At 43.9% G+C, this 20,928-nt stretch overlaps 1 protein-coding gene across 1 annotated transcript in view; it reads right to left on the bottom strand.

Annotated features, from left to right (window-relative positions):
• MYOM3 (myomesin 3) overlaps positions 1-20,928 on the bottom strand; it is a 252,275-nt gene that overhangs the window by 198,101 nt on the left and 33,246 nt on the right. Inside the window, exons 4-6 of the mRNA XM_069756945.1 lie at positions 9,368-9,527; positions 8,083-8,240; positions 945-1,040 (exon numbers count right to left, since the gene is read on the bottom strand). Of these exons, the coding sequence (XP_069613046.1) occupies positions 945-1,040; positions 8,083-8,240; positions 9,368-9,527 (414 nt within the window). The remainder of the gene's footprint in view (positions 1-944; positions 1,041-8,082; positions 8,241-9,367; positions 9,528-20,928) is intronic.

Genomic DNA, 20,928 nt, shown 5'->3' with positions numbered 1-20,928 from the left:
GGCAGAGCTATGGGGAAATATGAACGGTGCAGAGCACTATATGGCAGAGCTATGGGGAAATATGAACGGTGCAGAGCACTATATGGCACAGCTATGGGGCAATAATGAACATGCAGAGCACTATATGGCACATCTATGGGGCAAGAATGATCTATTTTTATTTTTGAAATTCACCGGTAAATGCTGCATTTCCACCCTAGGCTTATACTCGAGTCAATAAGTTTTCCCAGTTTTTTGTGGCAAAATTAGGGGGGTCGGCTTATACTCGGGTCGGCTTATACTCGAGTATATACGGTATATATATATATATATATATATATATATATATATACATATATACACACATTATGTGAGAACGTGGCACTGACCAAATTTTGGGCAGTATTATAAATGCTTCATATGTTTTCATGCAGACCTGTTGTAATGGCTTCAGCAAAAAACAAATTATGTGATAATGCTAGAAGTCAATATTATAGATGAGGCTATGGTCACCAACACAATATGTGATGCCCCTTTTCTTGAAAGTCACGCTCCTCCTCTTTGCTGCCTGTGATTAAGTCTTCGTTTATCAATAGGTTTGGTCACTGCAAACTTAATTGGCCCTAGTGATACTAACACAAACAGAGCAGGCGGCCATTACGTAGGGGATAGCAGGGCTACTGGACCGCAAATGGTGACATTACCATAACTTGCAACTGAAGTTTAACACCCCTCGTTGAAAGGGGTTGTCCAGAATACGTAAATTTTTCCTTGACAAGTAACAGCATAACTGTCTGTGGATTTTAGCGCAGTTTACCATTTCATGAGAGGGGAGCAGCAATACTAGACCCAAGCAGTAAGCAGGTGTGGCACTGTATTTAAAATAAACAAATAATTTCAATAATTGGTTCTCATTTCTATCAGTGACCTTTACAACATTCATACTTGAAAAGGGGTAACTTTACCTGCTGATTTCCAATGTAATTGTGCCAAATTCGTTAAGAATTCTATATTTTCCAGGGGGTGATGTTTTCAGATCAATAGGCTGTCCATTCTTAAACCTGTAAAGACAATGATAGTGGTACATTAAATTGTGTGACCCGGGGAGAGCAATAAACTGCTACATACTGCTGTTAGTAATCCCATGTATTGCCCCTTTTTGTGATTTTGTTTTCTACCCTAGATTGACATATTAAAGAAAAATTTAAACTAATCTGGCATCAGCTTCCCTGCCTGTAGAACAAAAGGGTTGGGCGACTAAATGCAAACCAGCTGTTATATTTGTCTTTTGATCACTGGCGGCATAGGCAGGAGAGGTCCTCTGTGCAACAACAATTTTAAACCCTTTGCAGCCAAAGAAATGTGGTTTATTACATGAGGTCTGCTGTTCTGGCACCTCAGGGGCTCTGCCAAAGTGACATGGCAACCTCAATCCATTCCAGCAAAATCTGGACTCCAATATGGACACTCTTCCCTTCTGAACCTTGCAATGTGCCTCAAAGTAGTTTTTGACAAAATATAGAGTATGAATGTACTCAGCAGTAATTGCATAACAAATTGTGTGGTCCATTTTCTCTTATTATTCTTTTTGAAAACTGAAAACTTGGAGCCAAAGAAACATTTTAGTGGAAAAAATTGTGATTTTCCAATTCAGTGAATTGCCTGAGGGTTAAAAATGCTCATTACACTCCTAGATGAATTCCTCAAGAAGTGTAGTTTCCAAAATGGGGTCACTTGCGTGGGTTTCTATTTAAATGTGACATGGCATCTGCAATTTAATTCCACCAAAATTGTGCTTCAGAATGCAATTTACGCTCTTTCCTTCCAAGCTCTGCCGTGCCCCCAAACAGTAGTTTTACACCACACATAAGGTATTTTCATACTCAGGAGAAACTGCACAACAGATTTTGTGGTGCAATACTCTTGTAAAAAGGGGTCTAAAGCAAGGGGAAAATATATATTTTTAATTTTTCACATCTCAACATTGTAAAATTCTATGAAGCACCTGCGGGTTCAAGGTGCTCACCACACATCTAGATGAGTTCCTTGAGGGCAGTAGTTTCCAGAATGGGGTCACTTGGGGGATTTCCACTGTTTAGGTAAATCTGGGGCTTTGCAAATGCAACATTGTGTCAGCTATCTATTGCAACCAATTATGCGCTCCAAAAGTCAATTGGCATTCCTTCCCTTCCAAGCCCTGTCGTGTGCTCAAAGAGTAGTTTTCCACCACATATCAGTGTACTCAGGAGAAACTGCACAACAAATAGTATGATCCATTTTTTTCCTGTTACCCTTGTGCAACTGAAATATGCATGAAGAAACATTTTTGCATGAAAGATGTATTTTTTCATTTTCAGGACTCAACGTTATAAAATTCTGTGAAGCACCTGTGGGTTCAAAGTGCTCGCCAAACCTCAAGATAAATTTCTTGAGGGTTGTAGGTTCTAAAGTGAGGTCACTTGTGGGTTTTTTTCACTGTTTAGGCACATCAGAGATTCTGCAAATGTGACATGGCATCTGCTATCTATTGCAAACAATTTTTCTCCCCCAAAATAGTTTTGCACCACATATGGGGTATTGGTGTATTCAGGAGTCACTGCGCACAAATTGCACTGTCCATTTTCAACCGTTACCCTTTAGAAAATGCAAAATTTGGGGCTAAAGCAATATTTTTGTCGGAAAAAGTTACATTTTCATTTTTTCCTTCCAAACTGTTTTAATTCTGGAGAAGCTCTTAAAGGGTTTATAAACTTCTAGAATATGGTTTTGAGCACTTTGAGGGGTGTAGTTTTTAAAATGGTGTCACTTTTGAGTATTTTCTGTTACATAGGTTCCTCAAAGTCACATCAAAAGGGATGTGGTCTCTTCTAACTTCCTAAAAAATATAATTTTTCAAAAATTATACTGATGTGAAGTAGACGTGGTAAATGTTATTTATTAACTATTTTGTGTGATATACAGTAACTATCTGTTAGGACTGGCGGAACGCACCAAGAGAGATGATATAGATGCGTTCGCAGTCCGGGGTCCACCGTGCAGGTGAAACCTGCTGCTAGGAAATGACAGACAATATGGCGGTATTCAAAAGTATACACGCGTGGGTTAAACCTCACCCAGCGTGAAGAAAGCGATCCTGTTGCGTCACAGGACCGCGGTACCGCACATAGAGCACGAGCAAGTGGTCAGCGAACTAAACCCCAACAGGGATTGTAGTCCGATTAGACCCTTGCTGGCACTACACCGCTACTGGGTGTGAAAGGAATTATATAATTAAGGCACCGAAGTGCGAACTGTGCCGTGCTGGCAGGCACCACTAAGCACCCAGACGTGGGTCAGGAAGCGCACACTGGCGCGTGGCGCCGCACTGGCGGTCACAGCAGTAGACGCTGACACGTGTGTGACACGTTGAGTGATAAGTCTGGCGCTAGATAGCAGCCATACTCCATACGCGAACAATCATACAATAGGGTAGGGGTATTTAAAGAACGACTTGCACTCACAACAAACACACGTATTAAATTGTACACTAGCGCATGGCCGTGCGGTCATGCGCAGTTTATATAGTTGCAGGACAGGAAGCGGCCACAGAAACTTTGCCCTTCCAAGACCTGCCAAGAGGACCAATAGAATGCGCTGCAGAGTCTGAGCACATGACCCTCGATCTCCAACGGGAGATCTTGCCCTGGGCATGCTCAGTGTGCGCAGACAAGGACTTAGCCCCAGAGAAGTCCTCTCGCTGCTGACCAGTATAGGCTTTACAGGCAGAAGCTGGAGAAGCAGCAGTAACTCTTCTCACAGAGTCAGACTGAGCAAGACGCTGGGATCGATGTCCCTGCTGAGCAGGCTCCACTGCGGCTGGAGGAGAATGGGAGACCGCAGCGGAGACGGATCGAGATTCCCCCTGTGCAGCAGAGGAAACTCGACTCCTAACACTATCTGGTTTAAGGGCATAAAATGTAAAAGTTTGAAAATTGAAATTATTTTTTTTCTAATTATTTATATTTCCATAAATAAATGCATCATATCAAGCAAATTTTATCACTAACATGAAGTACAACTGTCTTGAAAACAATCTCAGAATCATTGTAATATGTTGAAGAGTTCCAGAGTTTTAACCTCATAAAGTGACACTGGTCAGAATTAAGCAAATTGGCCTGGGCAGGAATGTGAAAACAGGCTAGGGGCTGAAGGGGTTAAGGAAAGCTTACATACACCTTTGGGTACTCCGCAGAAGATCACATAGGTAAAGTCCTTGGCTACCATCAATTTCCAGAACAAATGAACTGTATTGTGGTTGGAGAGGTGGCAACACATGAACAGCTGTCTTCCATCACTTCAATCATAGTCCTATAGATAGCTGAGCGAGACTGCTTTCTAACGCTCTACCCCGTCTGACACAACCCTGATGGTCAAACCTTCGGATCCATTTGAAGTACTTTTGAAATTATTTTTAAAGGATGGGAGGATCAATTTTGTTGAGTGTATAAAATGAAGGAATGAAACTCAAGGTGACCTGGTGACAGAGAAATGATCCCCATGAAAACTTGTATGACTGACAATTGTAAACGAGTTACCATAAATAAAGATTTGTACTTTTTCCCATTAGGAATCCGCACCACTAGCCGTTTTCCACATCCTTTTATGTTATGGCTTCTGCCCAACCAAGACATTTCTTGTAAATGATTCATTTGGTAATTCAAGATCAATGATCTGAAGTTAAATGTTATGTGGAATTTAAGCATCGTAGAACATCCCATGCTCTTCATCATTAATGCTTTTATTGATTGTAGATATTTTAGAAATCATGAAACTTTTTGATGAATCTTCATTCATTTTTTGGGGGGGTTCAGGTGGAGAAGCATCACATTGAGAGACTGATGGAGAATGCTATATACCTTCTTTTGATATTAGAGGCAAACAGAAGTGCAGTAAAGGCATCTTTCTCCGTTCCTCGCATGGTGGCCTGAAGCTGTACAGAGCAGTGTATAAGCATTCTCCCCCAAAAAGTGGTCCAATATGTACTGAGTGGCCTAAAACCAGGTATATGGTTGTATCTCTAGCACAACAGATTATATGGGTACACATAACACACAACAAATTAACTTTATTTTCATTTTATTCCACTGTTTTATTGTTGTTGAAATCTGATTAATATAGGACGTGTTCTAAATGTCTTCTGTCAACATTGCAATATTCCTGTACACACTTTTGGGCCACCCTGTGATAATTATGACAGGCCTGGGACTCACATATAACAATATAGCTCATGTCCAAATTAATTTGTCTTTTTCATCTTTTTTGCCTTCAAAGTGTGCTCTAAGCATCCCACCTTCAGTAGCTTTATTTTTAGGTGGCTATTTTTGCTGGAATGAAGGTGTGTTTTTGTTCTTGAAAAGTGAGACAATAATGTAGCCTGTATACCACAAGCCATCCTTTAGGCAAATTCTGTTCTTGATTTTACACCAATAAATGTCAGTTACAAAACTGTATAATGTTCATAAAGATCAGTTAGGATTATTGTGTTTTTTCCCTGATGTGAGGATATAAAGATGCTGTTTATCTATGATGGAAATATAAAATACTGGCCATATTGATTAAACTTGATGGACCTGTGTATTGCTTTTACACCCTAAGCTTTTTTTCTAATATACTTTAATTAAAAATTTCTAACCATTCCCTCACTACTCTCTCTAACTGCTTTTTGTTTTTTTAAAGTATTGGTGTCATGATCCAGTTCTAAGATTATGTCCAGCTCTCTTGTCTCTGGACTGGTCATGTGGGAGTTAATCCTCTCTGCCTCACCCTGGAGCTAGCTGAGCTATTTAAGTCCTCTGCAGCCTGGGGGCCAGTGTCAGCTATAGTTCATGCTACACTGTTTGAGCTCCTGACCTGATCCGTTATAGTGTTCCTGTTTGCCTCTGACTGCCTGCACCTGTTTATGACTTGTTCTGACCTCTGGCCTGTACCCCGACTCCGTCTCCGTCTCACGTTTTGGTTACCACGTTCCCGGTAGGTTCTGACGTCTTGCTTGTCCCCGACGATTCTCTGCTCGCCCCTTCTGTACCGCGCCGCTATCTCCGTGTATGACCTTGGCTTGTTTCATGTCCCTTTCATTACCTGTGACACCTGTGTTGTTGCTCAGTTTTGCTGCGCTGTGTGTGGAGGCTGCTCTAGTGGCCTGGTGGAGGTTGCTCTATATTGCACTGCAGCAGCACATTACAATTGGACAACCAGATGGTGTTATTTTAATATTTGCAGAAGTTTTATTTTCCCCTTTCATACGCTAGCGCCATTGTCAACCCAAATTTGTATTACTTTTTGTTTTTACTACGTATGTGACAGACATTCGTTTAAGATTCCCAGTGTATGCTGGGATATTCACACGAGTCATCATCGGGACGTAGAGGCTGCCGTCACTGAGGAAAGCTTCTGCGCCCACCCTGAAACGAATCACCATCAGCGCTATCTATTTTGGAGGCTGGGATTGCCGCTGCTCTACTGAGCACGCATCGGTTGTCAACTCCGTAGGATCTTGTCTCTGTGCTGTATTCTTCCCAGTGCACATGACAATACACTGTATCACTGACTCTGATCAGAATAGCAAGCTGGCAAGATAGTGCAGTGTAAAGGGGCATTGTAGGAAGAGAACTAGTAAGCCGAGACCTGTGCTGCCCCCGCAAGTGACGTCACTAATGATGCTTTGCTTCAGCCTCTGCCCCATGATGACAACTCACTTGAGTTTCCCTGCATGTACTGGGTTCTCAAACAAAATGTCATCACACATTAGTAAAAAAATAGAAGTTAGATTGTGTAGGGAAAGAACGATTGGGACTTTTCAATTGAAGATGTTGTCTACTATTTGGACAACCCCTTCTCATATCCCACCCTTGGCTCCAATAAAATAGAAAAGTTTATACTCTCCTGTGTCATTGCCTTTTCAGTGGTGTCAGTACTCACATTCCTGGGGCTCTTGTGCGGTTGTTATGGCACATGAGCCCAGCGCCCAATCAGTGCTGGCGTCACTGTCCCTGTCCTCATACAGTTAAGTAATTAGAGCTAAGGCTGCCGATTACTTCCTGTTAATTACTTAAAAAAATATATTCCCATCTTCAAGATCTTTTCCAAATATGTAGTAGGTGTAAAAATAATATTAGAAAATACCTTCAATTAGAAATGTAGTATAGTTTTTCTGATTCACTATCTCTCTTTCCTCATGTGCAGGCGTTGCAGGACTTTAGGTATCCATGGTTATAACCACTGAGATGGTGACAGTTAGCTAGTTGCTAGTGGTCGTGACTTGTAACCATTGATACTTAAGGTCCTGCAATGCCCTGCACATGAAGAAAGAGACAAAGTGAATCAAAAAACTATACTACATTTCTAATTGGAGGTATTTGCTAATATTATTATTACTAGGTGGCCCGTGCGAAATTTTCGCACATTGGTTGTCGGGGGCGCAGGCAATTTCTGGAAAATCAGGCTGGTCAAATGTAAATGTATTTAATGAGATGATGAACACAGAGAAGTATGTGTCTCACTGATTATATGAACACAGAGAAGTATGTGTCTCACTGATTATATATACATATATATATATATATATATATATATATATATATATATATATATATATATGTATATATATATATATATATATATTACAGACCAAAAGCTTGGACACACCTTCTCATTTGGACCATTCCTGGTAACTACCTCTTGAAACTCATCAAGAGAATGCCAAGAGTGTGCAAAACAGTCATCAAAGCAAAAGGTGGCTACTTTGAAGAACCTAGGATATGTATAAGACATATTTTCAGTTTTTTCACACTTTTTTGTTAAGTATATAATTCCACATGTGTTAATTCATAGTTTTGAAGCCTTCAGTGTGAATGTACAATTTTCATAGTCATGAAAATACAGAAAAATCTTTAAATGAGAAGGTGTGTCCAAACTTTTGCTTTGTACTATATATATCAGCAAATGTTAGCCAATAAAGATATTTTAAAAATGCAGTTTTCTCTATTGCATTAATACACATTTAGCCAATGTGAGTGTGTTGTGTGCATTATATAGAAGCGACATAAAATACATGAGGTCACCTACCATTGGACACTTGGTTTAGGAGTCCCCAACACAGTGCAGACCAGTGTGACGGACATTCTTTCCCACACACAATGTGGCCTGAGAGGTATCCAGAAAATAGGTGCACGTCTTGCACATAGCTCTCTGAATTCTTTATTCTGTCTGGATTTTTCTTCAGCCTGCATGCATTAAACAGTCATAATATGTCAGATATTATAATCTATATTTTAGATGCAACCAAGACATTTAATAATAATATAGACGTGTCATTAATACAGAATAAGATATGCTGTTGAACAGACTATGAAACAGTGCAAAATAATCATTGATGGGCTTAAAGTAATTGCTTAAGTAGTTTGATTGACTAGAAATGCCAAAATGGCCATAAGAGCATCCCAGTACCATACACAAAAAACTGCAAGATATTTCAAGTTCTTCAAAAACTGAACTACAAACCTATCAACTGAATAAAGGACAGGTTGCAAGAGAATTATGACCTTCTAGCGAGAATTATGACCTTCTAGCCCCATTGTGAAATAATCCACTCTCAGGTTTCTGGCTCTACCTGTCTGACTTTAGAATGGTTAGTTGATAGAATCAAGATGAAAGTAGATATACTAATCATGGTTGCACTACAGATAAAAAGAATGCATCTACATGCTATTTAGGAGACCTAACAATTTCTATTTTTCAATTATTCCATCAATGGTAAAAATTCCAAAGTTCCCAAGTTGTTTTAATTTTAAAGGGACTCTGTCAGCACAGAATGACTTTTCAAACCAAGTACAGGGGTTCAGTGCACCTTTGGTATGGCCAAACATTTAACTACACCTTCCCACCTGCTTGTTTTCCATCTATCTCCACCCTTCTATGTCTCTATAAAGCCAGATCTGTCAAAAACAAGAGGGAAAACAAGAAGATGGGAAGATGTATATAAGAAATTGACCTTGCCTTGATGCACAGAGTGGCAGGACTTAATTTAAACAGTCATTCTGTCCTGACAGAGTCCCTTTAAACTTTTATGGCCAAATAAAGCGGTGTCTAGCCTTACCTTAGATAATGGGCCTTTAATGGAAAATAATTGCATAGTGGTCTCACTATGGGTTGAATTGGGTTCCTCACTTGATATTAGAGAGGAAAGTTTCTGGTTATTATATTGGTAGAAGCTCTTGACTAAGTAAAGATTGTAGTTAAAGCAGAAAGACATATATGTTGTTCGTTTAAGAAAACACTAGTAGCTAGAGTCAACTCCAAAAGCTGGTAAATAGACAACAGGCAAATAAGTGTCTGCTCATCAAGTACTTACATTTTTATGCAAGGCTCTACGATCTGCTCTAACGCGCAATGATCTGCAAGCTTGCAGGACCTTGATTTCCAACTTCTCCATATTGTTTCTGAAACCAACATGCTTCTGTCCTCTTGTCTCCAACCACAAGTCTGTGGAATTCCACTTTATTCTGTTATCCCTGTGGGAGCATTCAATTTTAAGTGGTGTAAATTTTTCTTGGGCTTGAAGTCTAACTGGTGGTTATAGTAACACTAGAAATAGGCCCGATACTATTGCATCGGGAGTGCGGTGAAACATAGACATCATCGTCATTCCCCACGCAAGTGCAGTAACAGCAATGTCGTTACCGCGCATGCGCGGGTAGAGCGCGCAGTTGTGGCTGTTACTGTGCATGTGCGGGAATAGCGGTGAGGTGAATGTCACTTGCACTTGACATACACATCACCGCTATTCCCGCACATGCATAGTAACAGCCACAACTGTGCCCTCTACCCGCTCTACCTGCGCATGCACGGTAACGACACGGCTGTTACTGCGCCTGCTTGGGAATAGCGGAGATGTGTATGTCACTTGCACAGGTGCAGTTCGTGGCCGCAAGGCTACGAACTGCGCCTGCGCAAGTGATGCTGCCGCGGTGCCTCATGGGATTCGAGGACAGCGGCCGGAAGTCCCAACTGGTGATTATAGATGTAGATAGTTAGCATGGCCGAAAAAGCATAGTTACTTACCGATAACGGTATTTCTCAGAGCCCATGACAGCACCACCAGAGAGACAGGGGAACCGCCCTTCAGGGACAGAAAACCTATAGGATTAAAGGGCGGTACCTCTCTCCTGCATCAGTTTTGTTTACAGAGCATCAGAGGTCCTCCAGGTTAGTGACAACAAGAAAAATATACACTTTTAACATATTGCTTATCAGGTATACACCGTGTCTATTTTAATAGAACACTTTGTTTAAATAAAAGTGCTCACCGCACACATGATGAGGGGGGGAATAAGTGGGTGCGGTCATGGGCTCTGAGAAATACCATTATCGGTAAGTAACTATGCTTTTTCAGTCTCCCATGACAGCACCACTAAAGAGAATTGCAGAGATTATTGCTTAGGGAGGGACCACAGCCTGCAGAATCCTTCTTCCGAAGGTTAAGTCAGATGAAGAGCCTAGGTCTAAACGGTAGAGTCTAAAAAAGGTTGAAGGTGATGACCAGGTGGCCGCCTTACAGATTTAGTCTATAGATACCTCCAACCTTTCGGCCCAGGAGGTTGCCATAGCTCTTGTAGAGTGTGCTTTCAGCCCCTCGGGAACTGTGTTTCCTGTGGACGAGTACGCCAAGGCTATTGCATCTGTTATCCAGCGTGCTATAGTACCCTTGGAGGCTTTGAGTCCTTTTCTGGGTCACTGAAAACAGATAAAGAGAGACCCTTCCTTCCTATGCCGCTGGGTGGATTCTAAGTATTGAACTAGACACCTTCTCACATCTAATGTGTGGAATTTTTCCTCTTTTTTGTTTTTAGAGTCTGGGCAGAAGGAAGGAAGGATTATCACCTGGGACCTGTGAAATTTGGATGCAACTTTGGGTAGATAGGGTTATCCTGAGAACAGACCCTGCCTATCTTCCACGATTTGTGTAAAGGGAGGCCTTGCAGATGGGGCCTGGAGATCACCTATTCTACGGGCAGATGTTAAGGCTGTTAGAAGGGCCGTTTTAAGTGATAAAGTTTTAAGGGATATTGAATCTATAGGCTCAAAACAAGGGTTCTGTTAGAGCTGACAAGACCACTTTTAAGTCCCAAGTTGGTAGTCTTTTTATGTTTATGGGTTTCGATCTTATAGCAGCTTTAATAAAACGTGTTACCCATGGATTAGCAGCTATATTCTCACTGTATAATGCCCCCAAAGCCGCTATTTGCACTTTCAGGGTGCATACTGAGAGGCCCAGATCTAAACCTTTTTGTAGAAATTCTAACACTTTAGGAATTTGGACCCTATCTTGTAATTTCACCCCAGAGGTGGACAGAAACTTTTTCCAAGTTTTGCCGTATATTTTAGTGGTTACCATTTTCCTAGTTTTTAATAGTGTGGAAGCTAATTTATCCGAAAAGTCCCTTCCCTTTAGTAGTGACCTCTCAAGTTCCACGCTGTCAAGTGGAGACTCTCGGACTGAGGGTGGAGCATAGGTCCCTGTGATAGGAGGTCCGGAAGATCCAGAAGAACCCAGGGATCGGTGACCGATAGCATCCTCAGCCAGGAAAACTAGGGCCTTTTGGGCCAGAAGGGGGCTATTAGAATGAGTTTTGCCCTGTCTGGTATGATTTTCCGCAGAACTGCCGGAATAAGTATAGGAGGGGGAAAGGCATATGCGAGACCCTGAGTCCAGGGAATCGTAAATGCATCCAGCGCCCGAGGCCCCCCCCTGGGGTCTAGAGAACAAAATTCTTTTACTTTTCTGTTTTTTAAATTGGCAAAAAGGTCTATTACAGGGATCCCCCCAAAAGCTTTGTGATCTGATCAAAGACGCTTTAATTTAGAGTCCATTCACCCTGTTTTAAAGGGATACGGCTTAAGAAGTCTGCTTTCTGATTTTCTACTCCTCTTATATGTAGCGCAGAAAGGGATAGGAAGTTGTTCTCTGCTAAACTGAAGATTTCGGAAGTGGCCTTCATTAGGGCGTGAGATCTGGTCCCCCCCTGGTGATTCAGGTAGGCTACAACTACCTGATTGTCCGAAAACATCCAGACATGATGCCCCTGTAGGTTGTGAAGGAAGGATAATAGAGCGTGGCCCACCGCCCAGAGTTCTTTTTGATTTGAGGAAGCTTTGTATTCCTGACCCCTCCAGATTCCCTGAGTGACACTGTTGCCCAGGTGAGCTCCCCACCCCATGGTACTCACATCTGTGGTATCTATTCGAGATACCTCTATTATCCAAGGGACCCCTTTTGACAGGTTGTTGGGATCCAACCACCAAACTAGGGAATGAATAGTGGCTGAATTTAGAGTGATGTGGTCTTCTAGATGTCCCATTAGTGTATTCTGATTCCTCAGAATGTCCCACTGGAGGTTTCTCGTGTGGAGTTGTGCCCACTGGACTGCTGGGAGGCAGGCAGAAAGGGACCCTAATAATGACATTTCCCTTCTTAGGGTCATACGCGGGTTTAAGCAAGCTTTTGAGACAAGATTTAATTTTTTTTTCTGGTCTGGAAGACGACATTCCTGTGTTATGGAGTCCAAGGTTAGGCCCCAAAACTCTTGAACTCTGGTCGGTTCTAGTTTTCATTTCTGAAGATTTATAAGCCACCCTAACTCTGTTAAAGTTTCTATCACTCTGTCGCACTGTTGACGGCAGTGTTGGGCTGAATTGCTTACAATCAGAAAGTCATCCAAGTATGGAACTATCAAAATGTCTTTTTCTCTTAGATGGGCCATCATTTCCGCTGTCAATTTGGTAAATATGCAGGATGCCACTGATATGCCAAAGGGAAGAGCTTTGTATTGATATTCCCTTACTTCCCCTCACATGACTACCAGGGCCGGACTGGCCATCGGGCATTTCTGGCAAATGCCAGAAGGGCTGGTGCCTGCAGTGGGCCGCTCGATCAATCGCCCCCTTCACGCTGTCAGCCAGCATTCTGTTTTCTGCATCCAGCACACTAGGCAGCATCAGCTTGCCTTGTGCACAGGATCGCGCTGCACTTAAAATCACTGCGGCTGCCAGGCTAGACAGGATGAATTTGATGGCCACGGTATGATGGTCTGAACACTAGCTGTCATGAGGTAACGTAGACAGTGATACGGGGAGGGGGAGAGGCGCGCTCTGCTCTTCTGTGCTGCTGCCTGCTGGGACCCTGCCACTTACTGCATCCTCGGGTCAGGAGTCAGGACATCGGACGCCCACTTCCTCCTGTCTAGCCAGGCGGCAGGGAGTGGGACAGAAAGGATTTACAAGCTGCTGATAACTTTACCCTGAGTGCATGGAGCAAAAGCACAGAAAGCCAGGAGTTGTACCTGGAACTAGCTAAGAGGCAAGCTTTAATAGAATTAAGAGAAAAAAGCTGTGTCCACTCTTCTTCCATTGCACTAGCTAAAAAATCACCACTCCTGTGGTGAACTATACTCCCAGCATGCCATAGGAGCTGCTGTACATGCTGGGGGTTATAATTCTCAAAAGCAGGAAAAAGGTTATGTGCACACGTAGTTCTGATGGCTGCGGATTTTTCCGCAGCGGAATTCAGAAATCCGCAGGTAAAAGGCACTGCATTTTACCTGCGGATTTACCGTGGATTTATCGTTTTTTATGCGGATTTTGTGCGGATTCCCCTGCGGTTTTACACCTGCGGATTCCTATTATGGAGCAGGTGTAAACTGCTGCGGAATCCGCACAAAGAATTGACATGCTACGGAATGTAAACCGCAGGGTTTCCGCGTGTTTTTTTCCGCAGCATGTGCACTGCGGATTGCGTTTTCCATAGTTTTACATTGTACTGTAAACGCATGGAAAGCTGCTGCGGACCCGCAGCATCAAAACCGCTGCGGATCCGCTGCAAAATCCGCAACGTGTGCACATAGCCTAATAGTCAACCATGGGACATAGATGGCACCTGTGGGATCTTAAAGGAAATCTGATGGCTGATGGTATGTTTCCAGTTGGCGTATTTGCTGTGGATTTGATGCAGTGTCCTATCCGCAGCAGCCAGATGATACAGCAAAGTGGATGAGATTTTATGAAAACCGTGTGCACTGACACCTCCGCGACATCATCCCAGGTCCTTAACACACAGCATCCCTGGGAACGGAAGGCGCCGCATGCACCGCTGAGAGGCGGGAGGACTCCGGAGGCCATCGGAAGGTAGTATATCAATATTTTTTATTTTAATTCTTTTTTTTTTTACAGGTTTATGGTTCCCAGGGCCTGGTGGAGAGTCTCCTCTCCTCCACCCTGGGTTTCAACCGCACATGATCCGCTTACTTCCCGCATGGTGGACATAGCCTCATGCGGGAAGTAAATGGATCAATGCATTCCTATGTGTGCCGAATCCCCGCGATTCCGCAAAATAATGAACATGCTGCGTTTTTTTCCGGAATACTTTTCCACTCCGGAAAAAAATGCAGCATGTACACAAAAATTGCGAAATGCATTCTAATTAATAGGATGGTTAACCCCTATCTGACCTCGGACGGGATAGTACGTCCGAGGTCAGAAGCCCCGCTTTGATGCAGGGCTCCGCGGTGAGCCCGCACCAAAGCCGGGACATGTCAGCTGTTTTGAACAGCTGACATGTGCCCGTAATAGGCGCGGGCAGAATCGCGAGCTGCCCGCACCTCTTAACTAGTTAAATGCCGCTGTCAAACGCAGACAGCGGCATTTAACTACCGCATCCGGCCGGGCGGCCGGAAATGACGTCATCGCCGACCCCCGTCACATGATCGGGGGTCGGAGAAGCGTCTCCATTGTAACCATAGAGGTCCTTGAGACCTCTATGGTTACTGATCGCTGGTGGCTGTGAGCGCCACCCTGTGGACGGCGCTCACAGCACACCTCCATTTCTGCTACATAGCAGCGAACAGCAGATCGCTGCTATGTAGCAGAGGCAATCGTGCTGTGCCTGCTTCTAGCCTCCCATGGAGGCTATTGAAGCATGGCAAAAGTAAAAAAAAAAAGTTGAAAAAAATGTTAAAAAAATAAAAAAATATAAAAGTTTAAATCACCCCCCTTTCGCCCCAATCAAAATAAATCAATAAAAAAAATATAAAATCTACGCATATTTGGTATCGCCGCGCTCAGAATCGCCCGATCTATCAATTAAAAAAAAGCATTAACCTGATCGCTAAACAGCGTAGCGGGAAAAAAATTCAAAACGCCAGAATTACGTTTTTTTGGTCGCCACGACATTGCATTAAAATGCAATAACGGGCAGTCAAAAGAAAGTATCTGCACCAAAATGCTATCATTAAAAACATCATCTCGGCACGCAAAAAATAAGCCCTCAACCGACCCCAGATCACGAAAAATGGAGACGCTACGGGTATCGGAAAATGGCGCAATTTTTTTTTTTTTTTAGCAAAGTTTGGAATTTTTTTTCACCACTTAGATAAAAAATAACCTAGTCATGTTAGGTGTCTATGAACTCGTACTGACCTGGAGAATCATAATGGCAGGTCAGTTTTAGCATTTAGTGAACCTGGCAAAAAAGCCAAACAAAAAACAAGTGTGGGATTGCACTTTTTTTGCAATTTCACCGCACTTGGAATTTTTTTCCCGTTTTCTAGTACACGACATGCTAAAACCAATGATGTCTTTCAAAAGTACAACTCGTCCCGCAAAAAATAAGCCCTCACATGGCCAAATTGACGAAAAAATAAAAAAGTTATCGCTCTGGGAAGGAGGGGAGTGAAAAACGAACACGGAAAAACGAAAAATCCCAAGGTCATGAAGGGGTTAATGTTAGCATTTTTTTCACGTTTTTATAGTGAAAAAACATTAAGAAGTGAAAAATCCTGAACGCGTGCACTTAGCCTTAGTGCGTAACCACCATACGACAAGTGGGCCTGTGTACCTTCAAATGCCAGGGCTGAATTTTTTTCTCAGTCCGGCCCTGATGACTACTGCTAGTCTGAGGTATTTCTGGGAGTTCTTGTGAATAGGGACGTGATAATACGCGTCGCTGAGATCCAACACTATCATGAAACAGTCCGGAAACAGGTTTTTGATTGTTGATTTTATTGACTCCATTTTGAAACTTTGGTTCTTTACATAACTGTTCAGCTTCCTCAAGTTTATTATCATGCGGAAGATCCATCCGGTTTTGGAACTAGGAATAACGGGGAATTAAAACCTGTTCCTTTTTCCCATGTGGGAACTTCCTGGATGATGGCTTTGTTTATGAGCTTCATAATCTCCTGTTCTAACGCCTGTTGTTGTTGAGGTGAGGATTTTAGTGGGGTGACCACATAATTTTGGGGAGGAAGGGAAGTAAAGTCTATTTGCAGTCCCGATTTTATCAAATTCAATATCCAGACACTGGTTGAGATTTTTTCCCAGGCTGGGAGGAATTGAGATAATCTCCCTCCCACTCTGGGGGAGGTATCACTTAGTGTTCTTTTTATCTCTTGAGCAATTACCGAAAAGGAACCCCCTATCTCTCCTTTTCCCATCATCCCATCTGTTCTGCTCCCTTGGGGGCCGTCTCCGGAAAAATTTCCTATTCCGAAAGGGCCGTTTAACAAATGGTGTGGCCAGGATAGGGAACCCTTTTTTATTGTCACCTGCTTTTTGCAAAATATCATCCAGGTCTCCCAAAATAAAATTTCCCTTCACATGGGATTGAGCAAAGATTCTGTTTAGTCTGTAGGTCGCCTGGCCAGCTTTTTAACCATAAAGTCCTATGAGCTGCATTTGATAGGGCTGCTGATTTAGATGTGAGTTTAATTGAGTCAGCTGATGAGTCTGCCAGAAAGGCTGCCGCCCCTCTAATCATGGGAATAGATTCTATTACTTTATTTCTGGATACACCATCTCTTAGTTGTTTTTCTAAATTATCAATCCAAATCATTAGGGATCTAGAAGTGCATGCGGCTGCTATTGCTGACCCTAAACATCCACCTGCCGATTCCTAGGCCCCTTTAACCCCTTAAGCCCCGAGGGTGGTTTGCACGTTAATGACCGGGCCAAATTTTACAATTCTGACCACTGTCCCTTTATGAGGTTATAACTCTGGAACGTTTCAACAGATCCCAGTGATTCTGACACTGTTTTCTCAGGACATATTGTACTTCATGATAGTGGTAAAAATTCTTTGATAGTACCTGCGTTTGTTTGTGAAAAAAATGGAAATTTGGCAAAAATTATGAAAATTTCGCAATTTTCCAACTTTGAATTTTTATGCAATTAAATCACAGAGATATGTCACACAAAATACTTAATAAGTAACATTTCCTACATGTTTACTTTACATCAGCACAATTTTGGAACCAAAATTTTTTTTTGTTAGGGAGTTATAAGGGTTAAAAGTTGACCTGCAATTTCTCATTTTTACAACACCATTTTTATTTTAGGGACCACATCTCATTTGAAGTCATGTTGAGGGGTCTATATGATAAAAAATACCCAAGTGTGACACCATTCTAAAAACTGCACCCCTCAAGGTGCTCAAAACCATATTCAAGAAGTTTATTAACCCTTCTGGTGCTTCACAGGAATTTTTGGAATGTTTAAATAAAAATGAACATTTAACTTTTTTTCACAAAAAATTTACTTCAGCTCCAATTTGTTTTATTTTACCAAGGGTAACAGGGGAAAATGGACCCCAAAAGTTGTTGTACAATTTGTCCTGAGTACACCGATACCCCATATGTGGGGGTAAACCACTGTTTGGGCGCATGACAGAGCTCGGAAGCGAAGGAGCGCCATTTGACTTTTCAATGCAAAATTGACTGGAATCGAGATGGGACACCATGTTGCGTTTGGAGAGCCCCTGATGTGCCTAAACATTGAAACCCCCCACAAGTGACACCATTTTGGAAAGTAGACCCCCTAAGGAACTTATCTAGAGGTGTGGTGAGCACTTTGACCCACCAAGTGCTTCACAGAAGTTTATAATGCAGAACCGTAAAAATAAAAAATCATATTTTTTCACAAAAATTATCTTTTTGCCCCCAATTTTTTATTTTCCCAAGGGTAAGAGAAGAAATTGGACCCCAAAAGTTGTTGTACAATTTGTCCTGAGTACGCTGATACCCCATATGTGCGGGTAAACCACTGTTTGGGCGAATGCGAGAGCTCGGAAGGGAAGGAGCGCCGTTTGACTTTTCAATGCAAATTTGACAGGAATTGAGATGGGACACCATGTTGCGTTTGGAGAGCTACTGATGTGCCTAAACATTGAAACCCCCCACAAGTGATACTATTTTGGAAAGTAGACCCCCTAAGGAATTTATCTAGATGTGTTTTGAGCGCTTTGACCCACCAAGGGTGTTAAGGACTGGCGGAACGCACCAAGTATAGATGGTAAGAAACTAGGTGCATTCGCAGTCCGAGGTCCACCGTGCGGGTAAAAGACCCTGCAGCTAGCAAGACGGACAATATGGCGGTACACTAAAGGATACACGCGTGGGTTAAACCTCACCCAGCGTGAAGAAAGCGATCCTGTTAATTCACAGGACCGCAGTACCGCACTAGTGCGCGAGCAAGTGGTCAGCGGACTTAACCCCAGAAGGGATTGGAGCCCGATTAGACCCTTGCTGGCGTAACACCGCAACTGGGTGTGTAGAGAACCTTAAGAAATATAAGTGCACAACAGTGCGAGCGATGCCGCACTAACGGACGCCACTAACCACCCAGACTCGGGTATGGAAAGCGCAAGGCAGGCGCACGGCGCCGTACTGGCAGGCACAGCTACAGGACGCTGAGATGTGTGTTTAGTGCTGTAGGCTAAGTCGGGCGCTAGGTAGCAGCCATACACCTTCCGCGAACAGACATTCAATAGGGTAGGGGTTTCCAAGGACGACTTGCACTCACAACATACACACATTAGCAATTGTTTGACAATACTAGCGCATGGCCGTGCGGTCATGCGCAGTTTATATAGCAGCAGCACAGGAAGTGGCCACAGCACTTTTGCCCTTCTAGGACCTGCCAAGAGGACCAATGGAATGTGCTGCAGAGCCTGAGCACATGACCCTCGATCTCCAACGGGAGACCTTACGCTGGGCATGCTCAGTACATGCAGACAAGGACTTAGTCCCAGAGAAGTCCGCTCGCTGCTGACCAGCACTGACTTTAATGGCAGAGACTGGAGAAGCAGCACTAACTCTCAGAACAGAGTGAGAATGAGCAAGACGCTGGGACCGACGTCCTTGCTGAGCAGGCTCCACTGCGGCTGGACAAGAATGGGAGACCGCAGCGAAAGTGGCTCGAGATTCCCCCTGTGCAGAAGCGGGAACTCGACCCCTAACATGGCCCCCCCCTCCTTGGGCCTCGCTACGTTCGAAGGCAGCAATGAGCTGCGGAGCCCGAATGTGCTCCACAGACTCCCAGGTTCTATCCTCTGGACCATGACCCTTCCAATCCACCAAATAAAATTTTTTGCCACGTACCACCTTGCTTCCCACAATAGCATTCACCTCAAACTCATCCGTGGATGAACCCGATGTCCCAGCAGATAACTCAGAAAACCGAGACAAACGAACGGGCTTTAAGAGGGAAACGTGAAAGGTATCGGTGATACCAAGGCGTGGAGGAATGGCCAAACGGTAAACCACAGGGTTGACCTGTTCCAGAACTTAAAACGGGCCAATGTAGCGAGGAGCAAACTTAGTGGACTAAACTCGCAGCCTGATGTTACGGGCGGAGAGCCACACTAAGTCGCCGGGAGCAAAGACCGGAGCGGGACGCCGGTGTGTATCAGCCGAAACCCTCATTCTCTCCTTGGAGGCCCGAATGGCATCCTGTGTGCGGTCCCAGATGTCCCGTGCCTCCACCGCCCAGTCTGCCACCCTAGAATCGGTGGATGACACGGGCATGGGCACAGGAACACGCGGATGCTGGCCGTAATTAAGGAGAAAAGGAGTTTGGCCAGTGGAATCGGCTACGGCGTTGTTCAAGGCAAATTCCGCCCAAGGTAGCAAAGATGCCCAGTCATCCTGCCTAGCGGAGACGAAATGTCGCAAATATGTCACCAGAGTCTGGTTGGTTCTCTCCACCAACCCATTCGTCTCGGGATGATATGCAGAGGAGAGGTTTAACTCTATGCTGAGCAAACGGCAGAGCTCTCTCCAAAACCGAGACGTGAACTGGGGACCCCGATCGCTGACAATCTTATCAGGCATACCATGCAATCGGAAAACATGCTTCATGAACAACACCGCCAAGGCCCGTGCTGAGGGTAACCGAGGAAGCGGTACCAAATGTACCATCTTAGAGAAATGGTCGGTGACAACCCAAATAATGGAGCAGCCACGCGACTTGGGTAAGCCCACCACAAAGTCCATTCCGACCATCTCCCAGGGCCTGTCTGCCACCGGTAGAGGGTAAAGCAACCCAGCAGGCCGTTGCCGAGGAGACCGATTCTGGGCGCAAGAAACGCACGCCTGAATATGGTCCTTGACATCTCGGACCATATGCGGCCACCAATATGTTCTCGCCAAAAGCTCAGATGTCCTCTTGGTCCCAAAATGCCCACCCACTCTGGAGGAGTGAGCCCAAGAGAGAACCTCCGGTCGCAAGTTAGCTGGCACGAAAGTCTTGCCCGGGGGCACAGACTCCAGCGAAACCGGAGCTACAGTTCTCAGGCGGGACAATAAGCCGAGGCTCCTCCTCCTCCTCCTCAGATGACACTACGGAGCGGGAGAGAGCGTCGGCACGAACGTTCTTCTCCCCGGAGAGAAAATGGAGGGTAAAATGGAACCGGGAGAAAAACAGGGACCATCTAGCCTGGCGAGAATTTAGCCGCTGGGCCGTCTGTATATACACCAAGTTCTTGTGGTCAGTGAAGACTTGGAAGGGAAAGCGAGCTCCCTCCAAGAGGTGTCTCCACTCTGAAAAAGCCAACTTCATGGCTAGCAACTCCCTGTCCCCGATGGA

The sequence above is a fragment of the Ranitomeya imitator genome, chromosome 3 (assembly GCF_032444005.1).
Source record: "Ranitomeya imitator isolate aRanImi1 chromosome 3, aRanImi1.pri, whole genome shotgun sequence".
Lineage (NCBI taxonomy): Eukaryota > Metazoa > Chordata > Amphibia > Anura > Dendrobatidae > Ranitomeya > Ranitomeya imitator.
This window is presented reverse-complemented; position numbering and strand designations above follow the sequence as displayed.